Source organism: Mesoplodon bidens (genome assembly GCF_964165515.1).
Source record: "Mesoplodon bidens genome assembly, chromosome: X".
In the NCBI taxonomy this organism is placed as follows: domain Eukaryota; kingdom Metazoa; phylum Chordata; class Mammalia; order Artiodactyla; family Ziphiidae; genus Mesoplodon; species Mesoplodon bidens.
The window spans coordinates 1903158-1923501 of NC_138163.1; the positions used below are offsets into that span (position 1 = coordinate 1903158).

At 37.9% G+C, this 20344-nt stretch overlaps 1 protein-coding gene across 1 annotated transcript in view; it reads left to right on the forward strand.

Moving 5' to 3' along the window:
* The window catches only part of GABRA3 (gamma-aminobutyric acid type A receptor subunit alpha3), a gene marked incomplete at both ends in the record, with an annotated part of 136867 nt that overhangs the window by 44374 nt on the left and 72149 nt on the right, over nucleotides 1-20344 (forward strand). The window contains 2 exons of the mRNA XM_081222527.1: nucleotides 13726-13793; nucleotides 19166-19386. Coding sequence (XP_081078653.1) covers nucleotides 13726-13793; nucleotides 19166-19386 — 289 coding nt within the window. The remainder of the gene's footprint in view (nucleotides 1-13725; nucleotides 13794-19165; nucleotides 19387-20344) is intronic.

Sequence of the window (20344 nt, forward strand, 5' to 3'; positions counted from 1 at the left end):
GTCCCTTGCATCGGCAGGCGGACTCCCAACCACTGCGCCACCAGGGAAGCCCCAATATAGACTCATTTTAAAGGGAGTCTTTATGCTTTTTTTCAAATTGTTTAATTTTGGTCAAATTTTATATTTTTAAAAATTAATATGCAACTTACATACAGTATAATTCACTCTTTGTGGTGTACTATCATGTAACTAGCAATACAACCCAGATACAGGATACTTCTAGCAACTGGAAAAATCCCCTCACAGCTCTTCTGATAGGATACTAATGGTATCATATTGTGGTTATAAATTGCATTTCCTGATTCATATCTTCATGTGCTGATTTGCCACCAGTCTATTTTCTTGGGTGAAATATCTGTTTAGATCCTTTGCAAGAAAAAATTTTTGGCTTGTTTTATCACTTATTACTGAATTTTGAAAGTTCTTTATATATTCTTTTATACAAGTCCTTTGTTAAAAGTTTGAAATGAAAATATTTCTTCCAGTCTTTGGCTTGTGCTTTTATTCTTTTAACAGTGTCTTTGAAAAAGAGAAGTTTTAAATTTTGATGAGTCTAACTCAACAATTTGTTCTTGTATAGTTTGTGACTTTAATGGCATATCTAAAGAAGATTTTGCTTGACCCAAAGTCACAGACATTTTCTCCTATGTTTTCTTCTAGAAATTTTATAGTCTTAGGTTTTACATTTAGGACTATGATCTATTCTGAGTTAATTTTTTTATAAGGTGTGAAGTAAGGGTTGGAATAGCATGTTTTAGCATATGTCTATCTAATTGTTCCAGCACAATTTTTTGAAAAGGCTATGTTTTCTACACTGAATTTTCACCATGGTTGAAAATCAATTGACCATATATGTCTGGGCATACTTTTTAACTCTCCATTCTGTTCCATTGATTGATGTATAACTATTTGCAAATGAAGCAACTGACAAAGGATTAATCTCCAAAATGTATAAGCAGCTCATGCAGCTCAATATCAAAAAAACAAACAACCCAATCCAAGAACAGGCAAAACACCTAAATAGACATTTCTCCAAAGAAGTTATACAGATTGCCAACAAACACATGAAAAGATGCTGAACATCACTAATCATTAAAGAAATGCAAATCAGAACTACAATGAGGTATCACCTCACACCAGTCAGAATGGCCATCATCAAAAAATCTACAGACAATAAATGCTGGAGAGGGTGTGGAGAAAAGGGAGCCCTCTTACACTGTTGGTGGGAATGTAAATTGGTACAGCCGCTATGGAAAACTGTATGGAGTTTCCTTAAAAAACTCAAATATTCTTTTACTGTTTTGATCGATGTACTTTTATAGTAAATCTTGAAACACTGAAATCCTATAATAGAGTTCTCCAAATTAATAATGCATTAAAATTTTTGTTTTGGCTATTTTATTTAGCTCTTTTGCCTTTCCATACAAATTTCAGAATCAATTCATGAATTTCTACCAAAACAACCCTTAGATTTTATTTAGAACTGTGTTTAATCTGTAGAATTGTTTAGGAAGAATTGACTCTTCCACTTCCCCTTTATAGTGAGGTCTGAAATTCAGCCAGATGTGAAAGTTTAGGTTCTTCTCAGGCCTTTTCTGAGCACATGTCAAGCCCTGGGCATGTGCGTGGACTTATCAATCCCTTGGTATATGTTGGAAGTTTATAAAAATGCTTATTCACCCAAGTATCTCCTTTTCTAAACTTTTTCTTCTCAGGCTTTTCAGTTTGTCTATTGCTTGTCCCAACTCTTATCCCTAGCCCCAGGCTGCTGCTGTCAATATTTTTGTCTTTAAATGCTTTTGACAATGCCTCTCAGTAAGCAGCCCCAGCAGTAGGAATGATCCCATTTGAGTGAAACAAAGTCAAGCCATTGCATCCGTCTTTCAAAAAGGGGTTAAGGGTTTCGACCTGCCATTCAGAATAATATTTATATTGCTCTTTGTGGCAATGGGAACCTGTAACAGGAGTGTGGGCTGACATCTTTATGGCTGCTGCCGCTCTGGGGGTTGTGGGATATAGGTCGGTGAAGTACCTTTTTTCTTCATCACATATTCATTCCCCTGGTGGATATAAGTTTTTGACTACATCCTAGAGTTCTGTAAAAGTTGATTCTGACAGTTTTTCCAAGCTTATTAGTTGTTTTTATGGAGAGAGAGAGCCCTAGATTTCCTTACTCTGCCACTTTTGGTGACATTACTCTTCTATTTTTCCTGATATTCATAGATTTTGTCTTTTTGTTGTTTGGTCAGTCTGATTAGAGGTTTGTCAATTTTTCAATTTTTTTCAAGGAACCAGTTTTTCATTTCACTGATTTCCTCTATCGTTTTTCTATTTTTAATTCTACTTTTTTTAATGTGTTTCTTTTTTTATATTTCTAGTTATTGAGATGGAAGCTTAGATTATGGACTTTTTGAGTCTTCTTTTTTCCTAAAGTAGATATTTAATGCTATACATTTCCCTCTATGTATTTCTTTATGAGCATCCCACAGCTTTGATGTGTTGTATTTTTATTTTTATTGAGTTCACTATATTTTGAAACATCACTTATGACTTCTTTCTTGATCCATGGGTTATTTAGAAGAGTGTTCTTTAATTTCCAAATATTAGGAAAGATATTTTTCTGTATTAATTACTATTTTTATTCTTTTATGATTACTGATCATAGTTTATATGACTTTAGTTCTTTTAAATTTGTTAAGGTTTGTTTTATGGGCTATCATGGTGAATGTCCCAATGTACTGGAAAAAATTGGATATTCTTCTGTTGGGGGTAGAGTGTTCTATAAATGTCAATTAGGTGACACTCGTTGATAATATTGTTCAGGTCTTCCATATATTTACGAATTTTGTCTGTACACATTCTATCAATTGTTGAAAGAGGAATGTTGAAGTATCCAACAATAATTTTGGATTTTTAAATTTCCTATTTGAATTCCATCAGTTTCTGTGTCATATATTTTGAAGTTCCATTGTTGGATATCACATTTAGCCTCGTAATATCTTACTTGTGATTTAATTATGTAAATCCCTCTTCATCTTTGGTAATTTTCCTTGTTCTACAGTATAGTTCTTTGATTTTTAATATAGCCACCACATCTCTCTTTTGATTAGTGTTTACATTATATATATTTTCCATTCTTTTAATATATTTATATCTTTATATTTAAAGTGGGCGTTGTGTACACAGAATATGTTTGGCTCTTTTTTTTCCAATCTGACAATCTCTGGCTTTGTATGTTTAGACCACCTACAAGTAATATATTTATTGACATGGTTATGTTTAGATTCATCATTTTATTATTTGTTTTGTTTGTCCCCTCTGTTTTTATGTTAATCTATTTTCCTTTTACTGAATATTTTTTGAATATTTTTTGAAATATTTGATCATCTTTATTTTATCTATTGCCTTTTTAGAAATATTTCTTTATGAGATTCATTGGTTGCTATAGGGATTACCATTTTCACAGCTAAGGTTTCACAGTCCTCTTAGAGTTAATATTGTTCCACTTCCAGTAAAGTGTAGAAAGTAGTCTTGTAACAATATCGGTCCATTACCCATCCAAAGTACCTTTATGTTATGGGTGTCTTAACTATTATATCAACATTCATTAAAACCCACATGAGACAATGTTTGAATTTTTTATTTCAGCAGTCATAACTATTTTAAAGAACTTAAGAAAGATCAATTTTTAACATATATCCAGAATTCCCATATCTGTTGTTCTTCCTTTATTCCTGACAATCTAATTTCCCTCCAGCATTATTTCCCTTAAGCCTGAAGAATTTCTGTAGAATTTCTTATAGAATAACTCTGCTGGTAACAAATTCCCTTGTCTTTTTAAATCTCAGAATGTCTCCTGAAGCTTTTTTTTTTTTACATCTTTATTGGAGTATAATTGCTTTACAATGTTCTGTTAGTTTTTGCTGTATAACAAGGTGAATCAGCTATACATATACGTATATACCCATATCCCCTCCCTCTTGCGTCTCCCTCCCTCCCACCCTCCCTATCCCACCCCTCTAGGTGGTCACAAAGCACTGAGCTGATCTCCCTGTGCTATGCAGCTGCTTCCCACTAGCTATTTTACATTTGTTAATGTATATATGTCAATGCTACTCTCACTTCCTCCCAGCTTCCTCTCCCCCACTGTGTCCTCAAGTCCATTCTCAATGTTTGTGTCTGTATTCCTGTCCTGCCCCTAGGTTCATCAGAACCATTTTATTTTAGATTCCATACATATGTGTTAGCATACGGTATTTGTTTTTCTCTTTCTGACTGACTTCACTCTGTATGACAGACTCTAGGTCCATCCACCTCACTACAAATAACTCAATTTCATTTCTTTTTATGGCTAATATTCCATTGTATATATGTGCCACATCTTCTTTATCCATTCATCTGTCAATGGACACTTAAGTTGCTGAAACATATTTTTATTGGGTATAGAGTTCTGTGGTTAACAGTTGTTTTCTTTAAACATTATAAAGATTCTGTTTCACTATTGTCTTTGAATTGATGATATAGCTTCAGTCTTTCAAGTAGTTGTTCCCTTCCATAGACTGTGTGATTTTCCAATACCTTCTTTCAAGATTTTTCTTCATCTTTGGTATTTAGCAGTTTGATTATTATATGTCTAGGCAATCGTTTCTTTTTTTTTCTCTCTCTCTCTTTTCTGTTTAGGGTCTGTAGAATGGCTTGATTCTGTAAACTTATGTGTTCTACCAAACTTGGAAAGTTTCTGAGCACTATTTCTTCAAATACATTTTTTCTTTACTAATTTCTTTCCCCTCTCCTTCTGGAATTCCAATGCTCTGTGTGTTGGACATTATCATATCATTTAGCATAGTCCTGAGCTTCTGTTGATATTTTTTCAGACAATTTTGTTGCTATTCTTCACATTGGATAATTTCTGTCAATCACCAATTTCACTGACTCTTTCCTTTGTCATCTCCATTCTGCTGTTGAGACCATCCAGTGAATTTTTTATTTTGGTAATTGAATTTTTTATTGCTAAATTTTCAAATTGGTTATTTTTATATTTCCTAATTTTTCTGTGAAAACTTCATTTTTCTGTTTATTTTAAATGTATTTTCATTTACCTCATGGAGCTTAGTTATAATAACCATTTAAAAATCTTTGAAATTTTCAACATTTGAATCATGTTACAGTTGACATTTGTTGATTGTCTTTTCCCTTGAGAATTGGTAACATTTTTCTGGTTCTTTCTAAGTAAAACAATGCTGAATTGTATTCTGGACGTTTTGACTATTATGTGGACTCTTAGTCCTGTTACAATGCTTTGGAGAATGTTGAAGTATTTTTTCTTGTTTGTTTTAGCAGACAATCAACTTGGCTAAAAAGCAAGTTCTGCCTTGCTTTCTGTGGGTGGTGATGCCCATCTCTTTCAGTTTTCAAAGCCTTTGCTATGATGCGTTTGGTTTATGTCACACACGTATCACTGAGGGGATAGTCCTAAGGCTTGGTCCGTGGTTTACATATTAATTCGTAGTTCAATTATCAAAATCTTTGCTATGTGGTTTTGAGTCTGTCCTATACTTGTGCTATTCAGGATTAGTGTGAAATTTAGGTGGTGGTTTAAATCATAGTGTACTTCTCAAAGCCTTTGGCATGCTGCCTTGAGTCTACCCTAGGCATGTGCTTAAGGGTAAACCTATGATTTGTGAGGGTTCATATAAAGAATTAGTGGATCCTCTTCTTTAACCCTCTATACTCTGGGATTCCCCACACTCTCTGGTCTACAGTGGCCTTTCCCCCTAATTTTCTGGCAAGACAGATTTTAAAATCAGAGTTTTAGCTGTTTGTGCCACTGTCCCACTCTGCAGCTTTGCCTTTGAGGCAGAACTGCAAGAGAAAAGAAGAAGAAGAAGAAAAAAAACAGGAAAGATATTTCCCTGTGGGTTGCTTCTCCAAGTCTTGATGCCCCTCTATAATCTACCTGTTCTTTTTTACTTTTCAGAGTCCTTGGGTAGTTGCTTTTATATTTCGTCCAGAGATTTTTATTTATAATCATTGGGAGAGAAAGGCTGTAATGCACTTATTCCACCATGCCAGAAAACAGTTTAGTTTTTTTTAATTTTAGTTTTTCACCCTCTTTTTCTTACTGTCCTGTGGTTTTATAGTTTGCTTCTACTCTGATCCCTGTTCCAAACTGGACTTATAACAGTATTTTTGCAGTTTCTTCTCCACTGTGATATTGCTGATCCATTCCTGGTCCAACAAGCCACTTAGCTCAATTTCTAATCCCAAGACTATGTCTTGGTAGATCATGTCATCCCCACCCACCCACCTAGCCCATGCCTGCTGCCTCAAACAGAGTCATACCCTGGGCATCAGTTCATTTTCATTTTTTTTAGCCTCTCTACAAGGAGAGCCCCAGCTCTGACCAACGAGTACTCAGACTGCTTCCATTCTCCTCTTTTGTACAGAGAAATATTTTAGTTTCTTTTATTTTACTTCTTATTTTCAGACCCATATCTCTGGCTTCAGTATTACTTACACCTTTGATTTGTGTCTGTTCCATGATATTTTGATCTTTTATTTGGAACAGTTATATCTTTTTAATTATATCATTTATATTTTATCTCTCATTATAGTGTGTTTATTACCTGTGCCATCTTATCTGGAAGTTCCAAACATTTCTTAAGAATGACAGTGTATGTGCCTCTAGTAGCCTCTTCTAATCTATTATGGCCAATATTTTTAATATTGGAATCATAACAAAATGGATTCCCTTTTTTACAGATAAAGAAATTAAGGTATAGTTAACTTGAGGTAGGACCAGGATTAACCCAAGTCTCCAGAGTCCTATACCAAAGTTTTTTCCACTTATTAATTTTATGTTTAAGCTAAAAATCAGTAGGCCCTGGAAAAATACCAGAGCATCCTTGTAACATTTTAGAATATTTCAGCTGTTTTAAAGATTCTATTGCTTTCCCCCTGACTTTCAGCTTGTTCTGGCTCAAGGATGTGCCTTTAGAGTGGAGAAGACATTGTGTAGTTGGTCTCCAACTTATTTCTTGGTCATTATTTGAGCACTGCTTCAAATTCCCTCTCTAATTTTGTTATAATATTGCCCCAAGGAAATCCTACTAGCTCTTGGAAGTGACCTCTATTTTCAGTGAAGGGCTATGAACCACTGAAGAGGCTGCTCTCTGATGGTTTTATTTATTCCATACCTGTTACTGAAATTTCTTTCTATGTGGGTGGCTAGTTCCACCCATCTGCCCATCATTTTCTCTGGAGATACAAATCCTAATATTGCCTTTGGTCCCCATCACAAGGAAAGGATGTCTCTAGAAAGGTCTGAGGGATAAGATATTCTAGGAAGGTCCTTCTATAGACCTATATTAATGCCACTAGAAGCACTGAGCACAGCAACCTGTTCTGAGAAAAGCCTGGATATTATTACTTTTTTCCTACCCCTTTCTTTACTACATTAGTGCTTATTTGTTGTTTTTGCCACTGCCCTATCTCTTCTTCAGTTCTAATTTAGTGCCTCTGATCAACTCTGGGCTTAGAAACCACAAGACCAAAGAAACAGAGCATATTTTTTGAAATGGATTTTAGGGATCTCTGTGCCAAAACTTCATATTCTAGTAAAGGAAACCTAGGCTCAAGGAGATAAAAGTCTCATTCACGATCATAGTAGCTTGTCAGTAGCACTACTTGACCTGTACCAAGATCTTCTGAAATCAGGTTCAATGCTTTTTCCACTACACGCTCGGTAAGTATTGAGTTAGGTAACAAATAATAGGTGTACAGGAAAGGGAAAAGGAAAAGTTGGAGGAGGGAAATATCTAGAATGAGTGACAGACAAATGGGACCATTTGAATTGACACTTGAAATGTGTGTTGGTACTTTACAAATTAAATGTTAAATGCCAGATTAAAGAATGAGATAATGATGAGGAAGATGAAATGCTGAGGATGATAGCCCAGGAATCAGTGTTTTTGTGGAACCAGTGAATGAAGTGGAGTGATCTGAATGGTGTTTACTGCCCACCAACTCTAACTGGCTTGGGACTGAAAGATGAATTTTGGGGGCGCGTTAAGACTGAAATTCTTGCTGGTGTTTTGTTATAAACACATGTTGCATGTAGCTAGCTATTAAGATTTGCTGTACATTCCAGGTGCCAGCACTAGATGAAGTAGCATAAACACAGTGCTAGACCTCTAGCCTACCAAATGTCAAAAGTTATGAGCTTTGCCCAGACAGCCTGCAAAAGGGGGTATGAGTCAATTGCAGAGCTTAGATTAGAACTTAGGACCTCTAATACAGAGTTTTGTCATATCTGCTTCCTTAAGCCATCTGTCTGTGATTCCTCTGAAGAGCTTATCTGTGATTAATGCTATGGGGGGCAGTGTCACTGAATACTTACAGTATCTCAGTCCCCAAGGTTTGTAAAAGACAAATGAAAAGGCCTTTAACAGAACAGAGCACTCCAGCTCTCAGATCTCCGAGAGGCTCTCCATAAGTCATTGTAGCCCACTCCCTAAATCCACGTTGCTAGCAGACCCAGCTAGTCACATGGGAGCTCATTTCTAGTAGCTTAGTCTCTCTTCAAGATGAAAAGTGTACACAATAACAAACACTTATTCTCTAAAATTCCCAGTGATATGGAAGTAGGAAAATAGAAAAGTCAGGACTTTGTTCTTTTAGTCAAAGTCCCAATCCTTAAAACCTCACTATTGTCAGGAAGACCGTTATTGGGAAGGATTGAAGAGTCTGTCACCGCCTGTAATGAGATAAAGGGGTATGGTTGGCTTTTGTTCATATCATTCATCTTATGATCCTGTCGAAGAGAACTGTGACAAAAAGTTTCATCACAAAACATTTCAGAGTGCCAGTAAAAAATCAGACCCAATCCAGAGGAAAGTGAATGTGGGATAGTGAGGTTGCTTAAAACCATGTCAAAAGAGGGGAGACACAAAAGAAGTCAGGATATTTAATCTGGAAAGGAACAAGAATAGAAGACTTAGGTGTACCATGATCACTTTCCTTCAATCTCTGAAGGTCTTTAACTCTCAAAAGAACAAGAAGCAGATTTTGTTGTGTGGATCCAAAGGGCAGTACTAAGACCAATGTTTATGTGTGTGCTGGAGTGGAGAAGCTAGAGTTGTGGAAACTACTCTGGTTTCTGCTCAGAGGAGAAAATTCATGGCTTCTTGGGGATCTATTTGAATTCAGACTAGAAAATACAGTTTGTATGAGCAACATGGTCAATATAAACACAGTGATCACTTGCTGATTGGCACATCTTTACTCTTTCAGGTCAAAAGCAAGCTGGAATGACATTAGGAACTGGTTGATAAGTTCCCCACCAATGGGAGTCCCACTGAGGGCTAAGGGCATATGTGTTTAGCTTCCAATACCACAGTAAATTTGCAAAAGGAAAAGATAATTCTATTCACCTTTGGTTTCAGAAGGTAATATTGGAAGGAAATTGGATCTCCAAAGTAAATAAAAAAGAACCAAGTAGCACTGGAAAATATTTGTTAAAAAAAGAAAAAAGAAAAAAAAAACTAATTTCCCAATTAAATCATTTTTCACATTTGAAAAATGAGAAGGCTGTGAACAAGGGCTAGACTATGAACTGTAGCCCTCACCAGTTTTAGTCTAATTTACTGGTCTTTTCATTTAATTAAATGAAATAGCAAACTTCTAATCATTCCTTCACACAGAGGAGCTGGAGTGGTGGGTGGATACTCTCTTCTTTGTCTGGGACTAAGGACCTTAGACTTCTGGGTGAGTTCTGTCCACTTGGCCTTATGGGTGTCTCATATGGTCTTGCCTCTGGAATAGTATTAAGCAGCAACAGCAGCTAACATATATTGAACACTGGATTTATTCTAACTATTGGTCTCAATACTGTCTCCTTAAGTCCTCAGAGCAATTCTGAGGTACGTGCTATCAGTATACCAATTTTCCAGATGAAGAAACAGGCATAGAGAAGTTAAGTGACAAAAGGCGCACAAAGAGTAAATGGCAGAACCTAAATTCAAACCCAGTTAGTCATGCTTTCAATCACTGTACAATACTTCTGCAGGGTACTTCTGTGTGTTGTCACATACCCTGCTCCAAGGCAGCTGGATTTCCTAGTCAAAAAATGGGATTTAGTCATTGGGGCTTTGTGGTCCCTGTGTGCAACACTGGGGGAATGTCAATATACACTACCAAATGTAAAGAGATAGCTAGTGGGAAGCAGCCACATAGCACAGGGAGATGAGCTTGGTGCTTTGTGTCCACCTAGAGGGGTGGGATAGGGAGGGTGGGAGGGAGATGAAAGAGGGAGGAGATATGGGGATATATGTTTATATATAGCTGATTTACTTTGCTATACAGCAGAAACTAACACACCACTGTAAAGCAGTTATACTCCAATAAAGATGTTAAAAAATTTTTTTTTGATGTGGACCGTTTTCTTAAAGTCTTTATTGAATTTGTTACAATATTGCTTCTGTTTTATGTTTTGGGTTTTTTGGCTGCGAGGCATGTGGGGTCTTAGCTCCCCAACCAGGGAACGAACCCACACCCCCTGCATTGGAAAGTGAGGTCTTAACCACTGGATCCCCAGGGAAGTCCCAATGGGTGTCTTTTAAATGACAGTGAACAGTTGAGAGGGAGGAGGAATACCTTATTCGCATTAAACCTTGTTGGGTTGCACCCCCCAGACCTGCAAGCCCTGTACTTTCCCAGCCTCAAGACCAAAGAAAGAGCCTGGAGTCAGCGACAGAGACATCAATGGTTTCATGGATAAGGGGAATCTTCCTTGTCAGAACCAAGGTCCTGGAGTGACACCCCACCATGTGCAGCAGAGGTGGGCAGGACTTGGTGGCAGTCTTCACTCCCAGGTGGGATGGGGAGGGAGGTTACCAGTTACAGGAGGAATTGATTTTTAGGTCGGTGCTTATTGGTTGCCAGGGAAACCAGTAGAGGGGTTCACCCCTCACTGCCCCTTTGATAAATCATCATAGTGGAGATAGTTCTGATCTAAAGATTAGATCATTAGCTGGGGCCAGAGACAAGTACATAGGCATATACTGATTAGGCCCTATGATTGAAGGAAGGTCAGTCATGTGAGTGGGTGTAGGTGAAGCAGGGACTGGTGGGGCAGGGGATGTACAGAGAGCAAGAGAACAGCCACGTTGGGTGGCCTGATCATACAAGCCTCCTACCTTCCTCAGGCAGCAGAGAAAACTTGCCTTTTGCTACCATTGGGCACCTTTAGTCAGATGCTTTTTGCTTGGCCGTGTGTTCAGAGTTCCTAGTTAGAGCAGAGAGAAAATTCAAATTTGTTTGATACCAAACCCTCATTATACAAGAGAAAAGCCAAAAGAAGAAAAGTCTTAAGGTATTCAGCAAGTCGGGGCAGAGATCCAGAATGCAAGCCTTCCCATCCCACCCAAAGACTCTTCCTTTTCTACCTACAGTGACTCCATTCTCCTCTTAGAGCTAGAGCAGTCTCCTGACTTTATCACCACTATCTCTCTTCTCCTTTTTCTCCTATAGTCTGGGTCCCCTGTTTTGTTTTTGTTTTTGTTTTGGCTGTGCCAAGTGGCATGTAGGATCTTAGTTCTCCAACCAGGGATCGAACCCGCATCCCCTGCAGTGGAAGAACAGAGTCTTAACCACTGGACTGCCAGGGAAGTCCCTGGGTCCCCTGATTTGAATCTGCATAGCTATCTTACAGTTTTATAGTTAAATTGGTTTAGGAAGTTGTTCTGTGTCTAACTATATCCTGCCTGGAATATTGGATTCAAATGTAATTGTGGTCTCTCCCATTAATTAATTAATTTTGTTTTATGTACTTTGGGGTATGGCAATGTTTCCCCAGCCAATGAATTTGGCAGTGTATCTGAAGAGACAAGTGTTTAGGGGGCATGTTCTGCATTCTGAAGTGTTGTCTCTTGTCCTTGAAGCACAGAAATATCTCTGAGGGAAGACTGTGCTCTAGATGAGAGCCCAAATATTTAAAACACAACTCTAGCTTCAGAGATGTTATTTGCTGATTAAGCTTGGAAGTAGATTGTGTGTTTTGGTGAATTGACTACAGTGTCGATTATTATTAAATGATACTCATAGTCTCTTTTGAAAATGGAATGTTTGTGGATGTGTACAGTGGCCTTAAGTATACTTTGTGCCTGTGTAGGGGAATAGCGTATTAAGAGCCTAAGAGATGGCTCTGGAAAATGTGAAGTCAATAAGACATAAAGTACATCTGGGCTAGGACGCAGGACTGGATGAATATAGTGAATATGCTATAAATGGAGTACGTGTGTCCATTACCTCTCGATGGGAAAAAAGAAGTAGTGTAATGTATAGCACAGGGAATATAACCAATATTTTACAATAACTTTAAATGGAGCATAATCTATAAAAATGTCAAATCACAATATTGTACCCTTAAAACTAATATAATGCTTTAAATCAACTATACTTCAATTAAAAAGGAAATATAAATTTTAATAATTAAAAAAATACTGCCATAGACTGCAGTAACCAGCCTCATTATAGTATACATATATCAAGTCCTATGTGGGCTTTATTGGTATTAGCTGCACTACTGGTGTGCTCTACTGGGGTCAGGTATGCTGGGCTGGAGTGGATCTTGTTTGAATTTAGCGTAATGATGCAGTGTTTGGTAGGCTGTAATTGACTTTGCTAATCTGAGGTAGGCTACCCTGTACTGTGAGGTATGCTTGAGTGGGTGAGCTAGTCTGAGCTACAATGGGGTAAACAGGGCTGACAGAAGGAGGAAAAGAGAAACTTAGCAGTGCAATAACTTCACCTCTCTGAGTATCATTTTCCAACTTGGCAAATATATACGTGATGAGGTTCATCCATTAATACCGAAAATGTTCAGTTAGCACCATCTCAATAACAGACTCCTTTTCCATGTACTGAGGATACAGAGATAACAAAACAGGGACACTGCCCTTCAGGAGCTCTTGGGTTATGTGGCAAGGCAGATGAGTAAATACACAGTTGCAATAGAAAAAAATGCAAAGAGAGTGTATCAGGTGATATCAATCATCTCCAAATCTCAGTCACTTAACCCAACAAAAGTACTTCTCATTGATGCAAAGTCTGTTGTGGATCCAGGCAACTCTCCAGTGCCATTGTCCTCCAAGTGTTGGGTCATCATTCCACGCTGTTTCAATCTTATAGTAGCTCCATATTAACATATGTTTCCATGGTGACCATGGCAGGTAGGGTCTTGCGTTGGACATTAATGGTTGCAGCCAGGGAGGGACACATATTACTTCCTCCTACAACCAAAACCAGTCACACATCCCTTCCGTACTTTAAGTAGGAGTACAATCATCCTACATTCCTGAAAGTGGAAAAGGGTTGGCTCTTGGAACATTTGTAACCTACCACAGGTAGGGATAATCCCAGTGTGAGAGCCCAGCATGTGTGAATGTTAGAGATCTCGAAGGGCTCTCACTAAGCTTTGGAGTTTGGAGGTTATGCCACCATTCTCAATGTTACCTAAAGGGATGGACTTTGTTCCTGTGCCTAGCATATTTTCTGTGAAGAAATAGTACAAGTGAGAGTTTTTTAAGGGGTTTTCCTACGATTGTACCAAGTATCCTTTCTTAGAAGTAACAAGTTCGCTATCATTTGGAGTACTACACTGGACTCTCTCTGAGCTAAGGCAACAGTCTTTCATAACACTCTGCTTTTCTACTTTCTTCCAACCAGATGCAGTGACTGAAGTTAAGACTGACATCTACGTGACCAGTTTTGGCCCTGTGTCAGACACTGACATGGTAAGTATAGTTTCTGCAAAGGTAAAAGTGAAAGATGATGCAACAGATCAAAGAAAATAAATTGAGGTTTTCCTATGGCAGGGCCTTGGAGCTATATTCTAAGGAGAAGTCTTGTCTCATGAATGCCCTACCCTTATCATCCTACATTTAGCTAAATCCATCTTTTGCCCTGCTCTTCCCACCTATTCACATATCAAGTATATATCCCCCACCAGGAGTACCTTTCCCTTCTACAACATATCTTTCAAAATTCAGCTTTTCTCCCTATCCTCAATTAAACTTTGTCTGACCTCACACTTCACATTTCAGTACCACACACATATCAGCACAAATAGGTCATGTGAGGAGTGCACATGGTGGGGACTCTCAGTCTAGCAACTGGTAGTGTCATTCAAGAAGTCCATCCCCCCACCCAAAAAAAGTAGAAGTCCATTCCTTGCAAACAAGCCCTATTCAATGGAGAAGTAGATGGATAATGGTGATGTAAAGTGTTTGGAGGAAGAGTCAAACCTACTAGAAACGGGTCCTTCTACAGATGTGAGGATGAAGAGAGCATCAGAGCAGATTCAAGGAATAGCGTAGTGCACAGCAGAACTAGCAAGGGGATGATTCATGAGCCATCTACAAGGACTCCCCCTTCTCCTACAATTCTCCCTTTCTGCCAAAGCAAGGCATGCAGTGGAGAGTTGAGGCAGGAGACCCTGTCCTAGTGGAGTATCTGATCAATACCTACTTCAGATACCAAATATCGTTATTTGAAAAATTATCATGAAGGGACACAAAGAAGCTATTATCTGCCCAGTAGGTCAGACAGTGATTAGAAGCTCCAAAAAGGTTTGTTGAATGAGTAACTTTGTGTTTAAAATCTTAAAATCAGAAAAACTATGTTCAAAAATATGAAATATTCATGCTCACTACATAGAATTTTTTCTTTATCTTCAGTGGGACTACTACTTAGAGGGGACAAAGTTTATTTAGATCTGTTGGGTAACTACAAGCAGTTGTGTAGTGTCATGATAGAGTTTTTTCCTATAGGTAATACAGAGCCATTGAGTGGATTAGACTAGGGCAGTAAAAATATACATGTGTTGTTTTAGAATGATTGATCTGGCAGTCTGTACAGCATGAACTACAAGGGGGAACAGACTGGAGGCTGAGAGTTGGTTTAGGCATGTTGATTTTACATGGCTCTTATTTCAGTCAGGCAAGGTGTAGGAGTCAGTTGGAGAAACAAGCTAATTCTCAGGAGAGGAAGTCATGAGTGGTTGTGATGCCAGGCAGGGGGAAGGTAGAGTCCTGAACTTTGTCTTTTAAGTGTGGAATAAAGAAAGGGATACAGAGATATAGTAAATTCCCTATGAACTCCTTAAAGGCAAGTACCAAGTACTCCATGGCTTCCCTGGCACTTCAGAGAGTACTTGACACATAGGGAGAGCTTAGTGAGGGACATGTTTGATGTAAGATGGATGGAGGATGTGAGTCTCTCTTAGTGGCAGCAGGAAAGCCTGTATGTCTAGATTACACCCTCTCAACCTGTTGACCATTAATGCCCACAGCTTCAGATCCAGACATGCATTAAAACTGTTGACATTTGCTCATTCAACAAGTACTCCTTAGAGGCCCAACTCTGCATTAAGGGGATCTAGGGAATCCTATATTCAGAGAGCTCATAGTCCATTGGGGATAACCAAACTCACCAGGGAGGTGAAGCTCTCTTTGTATTGCTGGGAATTAGTGATTGATTAAGATATGCATAAGAAAGCAACTGAAGCTACTCTTTGGACACACACACACACCCCCACACACACATACTCATTCACTCTCACTTATGAATGAACGCCCATAAATATATTCAGACAAAATAAGAAGGTATATACAGAATAAAAACACAGCCTACACACCACCCCAGGCACTCCATAAACACACATGTGCAAACAGATACCCAAATTCAGGGATACTATGGAAACATACACATAACCCCTGCCCAAACCAGCTCATCTCCCTTCTCTATTCCCACCCAAGCAGACACACATGGGTGTGCAGATGCTCTGGAGACATTTCAAACAATCCAGATGTTTTATCACGTCTGAAGTTTCATCTTCCAGTTGCTTGTTTGTTCTTCTCCCTCATGATTAAGCAGAAGCAGCAGAGTGTCTCTTTCCTGATAGGGCAGCCTTTGGTCAAATAAATTTCAGGGTATTTTTAGCTGAACTTCCATTGTGTCACAAGGAACAATAGCTATGATCACTCTGTCTGGGAAACAAATTTCTGGTGTTTAATCAATGAATTTGGTAAAGTTGCAGGATACAAAAGTAATGCACAGAAATCTCTTGTATTCCTATACACTAATGATGAAAAATCTGAAACAGAAATTAAGGAAACACTCCCATTTACCACTGCAACAAAAAGAATAAAATACCTAGGAATAAACCTACCTAGGGAGACAAAAGACCTGTATGCAGAAAACTGTAAGACAGTGATGAAAGAAATTAAAGATGATACCAACAGATGGAGAGATATACCATGTTCTTGGATTGGAAGAATCAATATTGTGAAAATGACTATACTACCCAAAGCAATCTACAGATTCACTGCAATCCCTATCAAATTACCAATGGCATTTTTATGGATCTAGAACAAAAAATCTTAAAATTTGTATGGAGACACAAAAGACCACGAATAGCTAAAGCAGTCATGAGGGAAAAAAACGGAGCTGAAGGAATCAGACTCCCTGACTTCAGACTATACTACAAAGCAACAGTAATCAAGACAGTATGGTACTGGCACAAAAACAGAAGTATAGATCAATGGGACAAGATAGAAAGCCCAGAGGTAAACCCACGCATCTATGGTCAACTAATCTATGACAAAGGAGGCAGGGAAATACAATGGAGAAAAGACAGTCTCTTCAATAAGTGGTGCTGGGAAAACTGGACAGCTACATGTAAAAGAATGAAATTAGAACACTCCCTAACACCATACACAAAAATAAACTCAAAATGGATTAGAGACTTAAATGTAAGACCAGACACTATAAAACTCCTAGAGGAAAACTTAGGAAGAACACTCTTTGACATAAATCACAGCAAGATCTTTTTTGATCCACCTCCTAGAGTAATGGAAATAAAAACAAAAATAAACAAATGGGACCTAATGAAACTTAAAAGTTTTTGCACAGCAAAGGAAACCATAAATAAGATGAAAAGACAACCCTCAGAATGGGAAAAGATATTTGCAAACGAAGCAACTGACAAAAGATTAATCTACAAAATATATAAACAGCTCCTGCAGCTCAATATTAAAGAAACAAACAGCCCAATCCAAAAATAGGCAGAAGACCTAAATAGACATTTCTCCTAAGAAGACATACAGATGGCCAAGAAGCACATGAAAAGCTGCTCAACATCACTAATTATTAGAGAAATGCAAATCAAAACTACAATGAGGTATCACCTCACACAGTTAGAATGGGCATCATCAGAAAATCTACAAACAACAAATGCTGGAGAGGGTGTGGAGAAAAGGGAACACTCTTGCACTGTTGGTGGGAATGTAAAGTGATACAGCAACTATGGAGAACAGTATGGAGAACAGTATGGAGGTTCCTTAAAAAACTAAAAATAGAACTACCATATGACCCAGCAATCCCACCCCTGGGCATATACCCAGAAGAAACCATAATTCAAAAAGACACATGCACCCCAATGTTCATTGCAGCACTATTTACAATAGCCAGGTCATGGAAGCAACCTAAATGCCCATCAACAGACGAATGGATAAAGAAGATGTGGTACATATATACAATGGAATGTTACTCAGCCATAAAAAGAAACGAAATTGAGCTATTTGTAATGAGGTGGATGGACCTAGAGTCTGTCATACAGAGTGAAGTAAGTTAGAAAGAGAAAGACAAATACCGTATGCTAACACATATATATGGAATTTAAGAAGAAAAAAAATGTCATGAAGAACCTAGGGGTAAGACAGGAATAAAGACACAGACCTACTAGAGAATGGACTTGAGGATATGGGGAGGGGGAAGGGCAAGCTGTGACAAAGCGAAAGAGAGGCATGGACATATATACACTACCAAACGTAAGGTAGATAGCTAGTGGGAAGCAGCCGCATAGTACAGGGAGATCAGCTCGGTGCTTTGTGACCACCTAGAGGGGTGGGATAGGGAGGGTGGGAGGGAGACGCAAGAGGGAGGGAATATGGGAACATATGTATATGTATAACTGATTCACTTTGTTATGAAGCAGAAACTAACAAAAAAAAAAAAGAGATTGCCTAAAAGTGAAAGTTCCTCTAGTCTCAGCATTCTCAGGTTTTTGTACTATAAATCATTATCCTACCTATTTATTATCTAGTTCCCAAGCTGTTAGCATATATAGTGCCTTTTTGCAGATAAGGAAATGTATCCCCTCTAGACAAATTGCATAAATGTGGCTCCCCTGTGGACCAATTAGGGAAAGGCTCCCTTCCTACAGGCTTCAGCCCTTCATCAGGGTATGCGGTGCCTTGAGCACATGTGCTGCCATCTTTCAAGACTAAACTTTCTTCAAGTTTTTGTCTGCTTTCAATCATTCCTCATTGGTTTCAAATAGTCTGTATATCTATCTAGCTATATATCCATAACTTTTAGTTCAAATTTTATAATTAATAGCTATAGGAAGGTATATCCAAATGATTTAGTCTGCTGTTACCAAAACCTGGAACATTTATTGTAACTTTAATTTATGTTTAGATGAACAGCAATTTTGAAAATTTTTTTCATGTTTATTAGCAATTTTTATCCATTTCATGAATTTTCTGTTCATGTCACTTACCCATTTTTCTATTTGTGTGTTTGTCTTAATCTTATCTGTAAGAGTTCCTTATTTATTGAAGATAATAAGATATTAACTCATTAGACATATTGTTAGAGAATCAAATGAAATGTGTTTTAAAATGTAAGATTTTAGTTTTATGGTAATTGTTATATTGGCCTTTGATGTTCATATGGGGTCATTTAGTAGAAGAGATAAGGTAAGGAGTTTGCTCTTATTAGAGATGCCACTGCATAGAGAAGGGAGCTCTTTCCTTTTCATTAGGCAAAGTCTTGTGTTCAGCTTGCATGATGTGCAGGGCAGTGTTGGCAGTGATCTTCCTAAGCAAAATCTTGTCAAACATATTATCTATGTACTTACTGATCACCATGACATTTTTTCTCAATCACAATCATTTGCCCTACTTACTAGTAACTACTGTTAATAGACTGCTGCTTCTCTGCATCAGAGGAAATACTGCAAAGTAATTAATATTTGCTAAGGGCACTGTGGGTCCCTACCAGAACTCAACTGAAACATTGTTCTCTCTCTTTTTGTCCTTAGGAGTACACCATTGATGTATTTTTTCGACAGACATGGCATGATGAAAGACTGAAATTTGATGGACCCATGAAGATCCTTCCACTGAATAATCTTCTGGCTAGTAAGATCTGGACCCCTGACACCTTCTTCCACAATGGCAAGAAATCAGTGGCCCATAACATGACCACACCTAACAAGCTGCTCAGACTGGTGGACAATGGAACCCTTCTCTACACCATGAGGTCAGAGAGTGGCGCAGCTCATCTAAAGTATACTGGGGTAGGACCAGGATTGAAATCAGCATGTTTTAAGCTATCCATCGAAAATTCTGTCAAGGTTACAGATTAGAAATGCACATATAGGCATATACTTCCTAACACATTTGCAGGTATGCACACTTGCAGACGTATATATTATAGACACAAGTATAGAGAGTTGGCCAACAGGCACATGAAAAAAATGCTCATCATCACTAATTATTAGAGAAATGCAAATCAAAACCACAGTGAAGTATTACCTCACACTGATAAGAATGGCTATCATTAAAAAGTCTACAAATAATAAGTTCTGGAGAGGGTGTGGAGAAAAGGGAACCCTCCTACACTGTTGGTGGGAATGTAAATTGGTACAGCCACTATGAAGAACAGTATGGAAGTTCCTTAAAAAACTGAAAATAGAGCTAACATATAATGCATCAATCCCACTCCTGGGCATATATCCAGAAAAAACAAAAACTCTAATTTGAAAAGATAATGTGCACCCCAATGTTCATAGCAGCACTATTTATAATAGCCAAGACATGAAAATAATACAAGTACCCATCAATAGATTATTGCTTTAAGAACATGTGATATATATATATATACACCCACCCACACACACACAATGGAATATTACTCAGCCATAAAAAAGAATGAAATATTGCCATTTGCAGCAGTATGGATGGACCTAGAAAATATCATACTAAGTGAAGTAAGTCAGGCAGAGAAAGACAAATATTATATGCTATCACTTATACATGGAATCTAAAAAATAATACAAATGAATCTCTATACAAAACAGAAATAGACTCACAGACTTAGAAAACAAACTTATGTTTACCAAAAGGGGAAAGGGAAAGGGAGGGGGGAGGGATAAATTAGAAGTGTGGGGTTAACATATACACACTACTATATATAAAATAGATAAACAACAAGGACG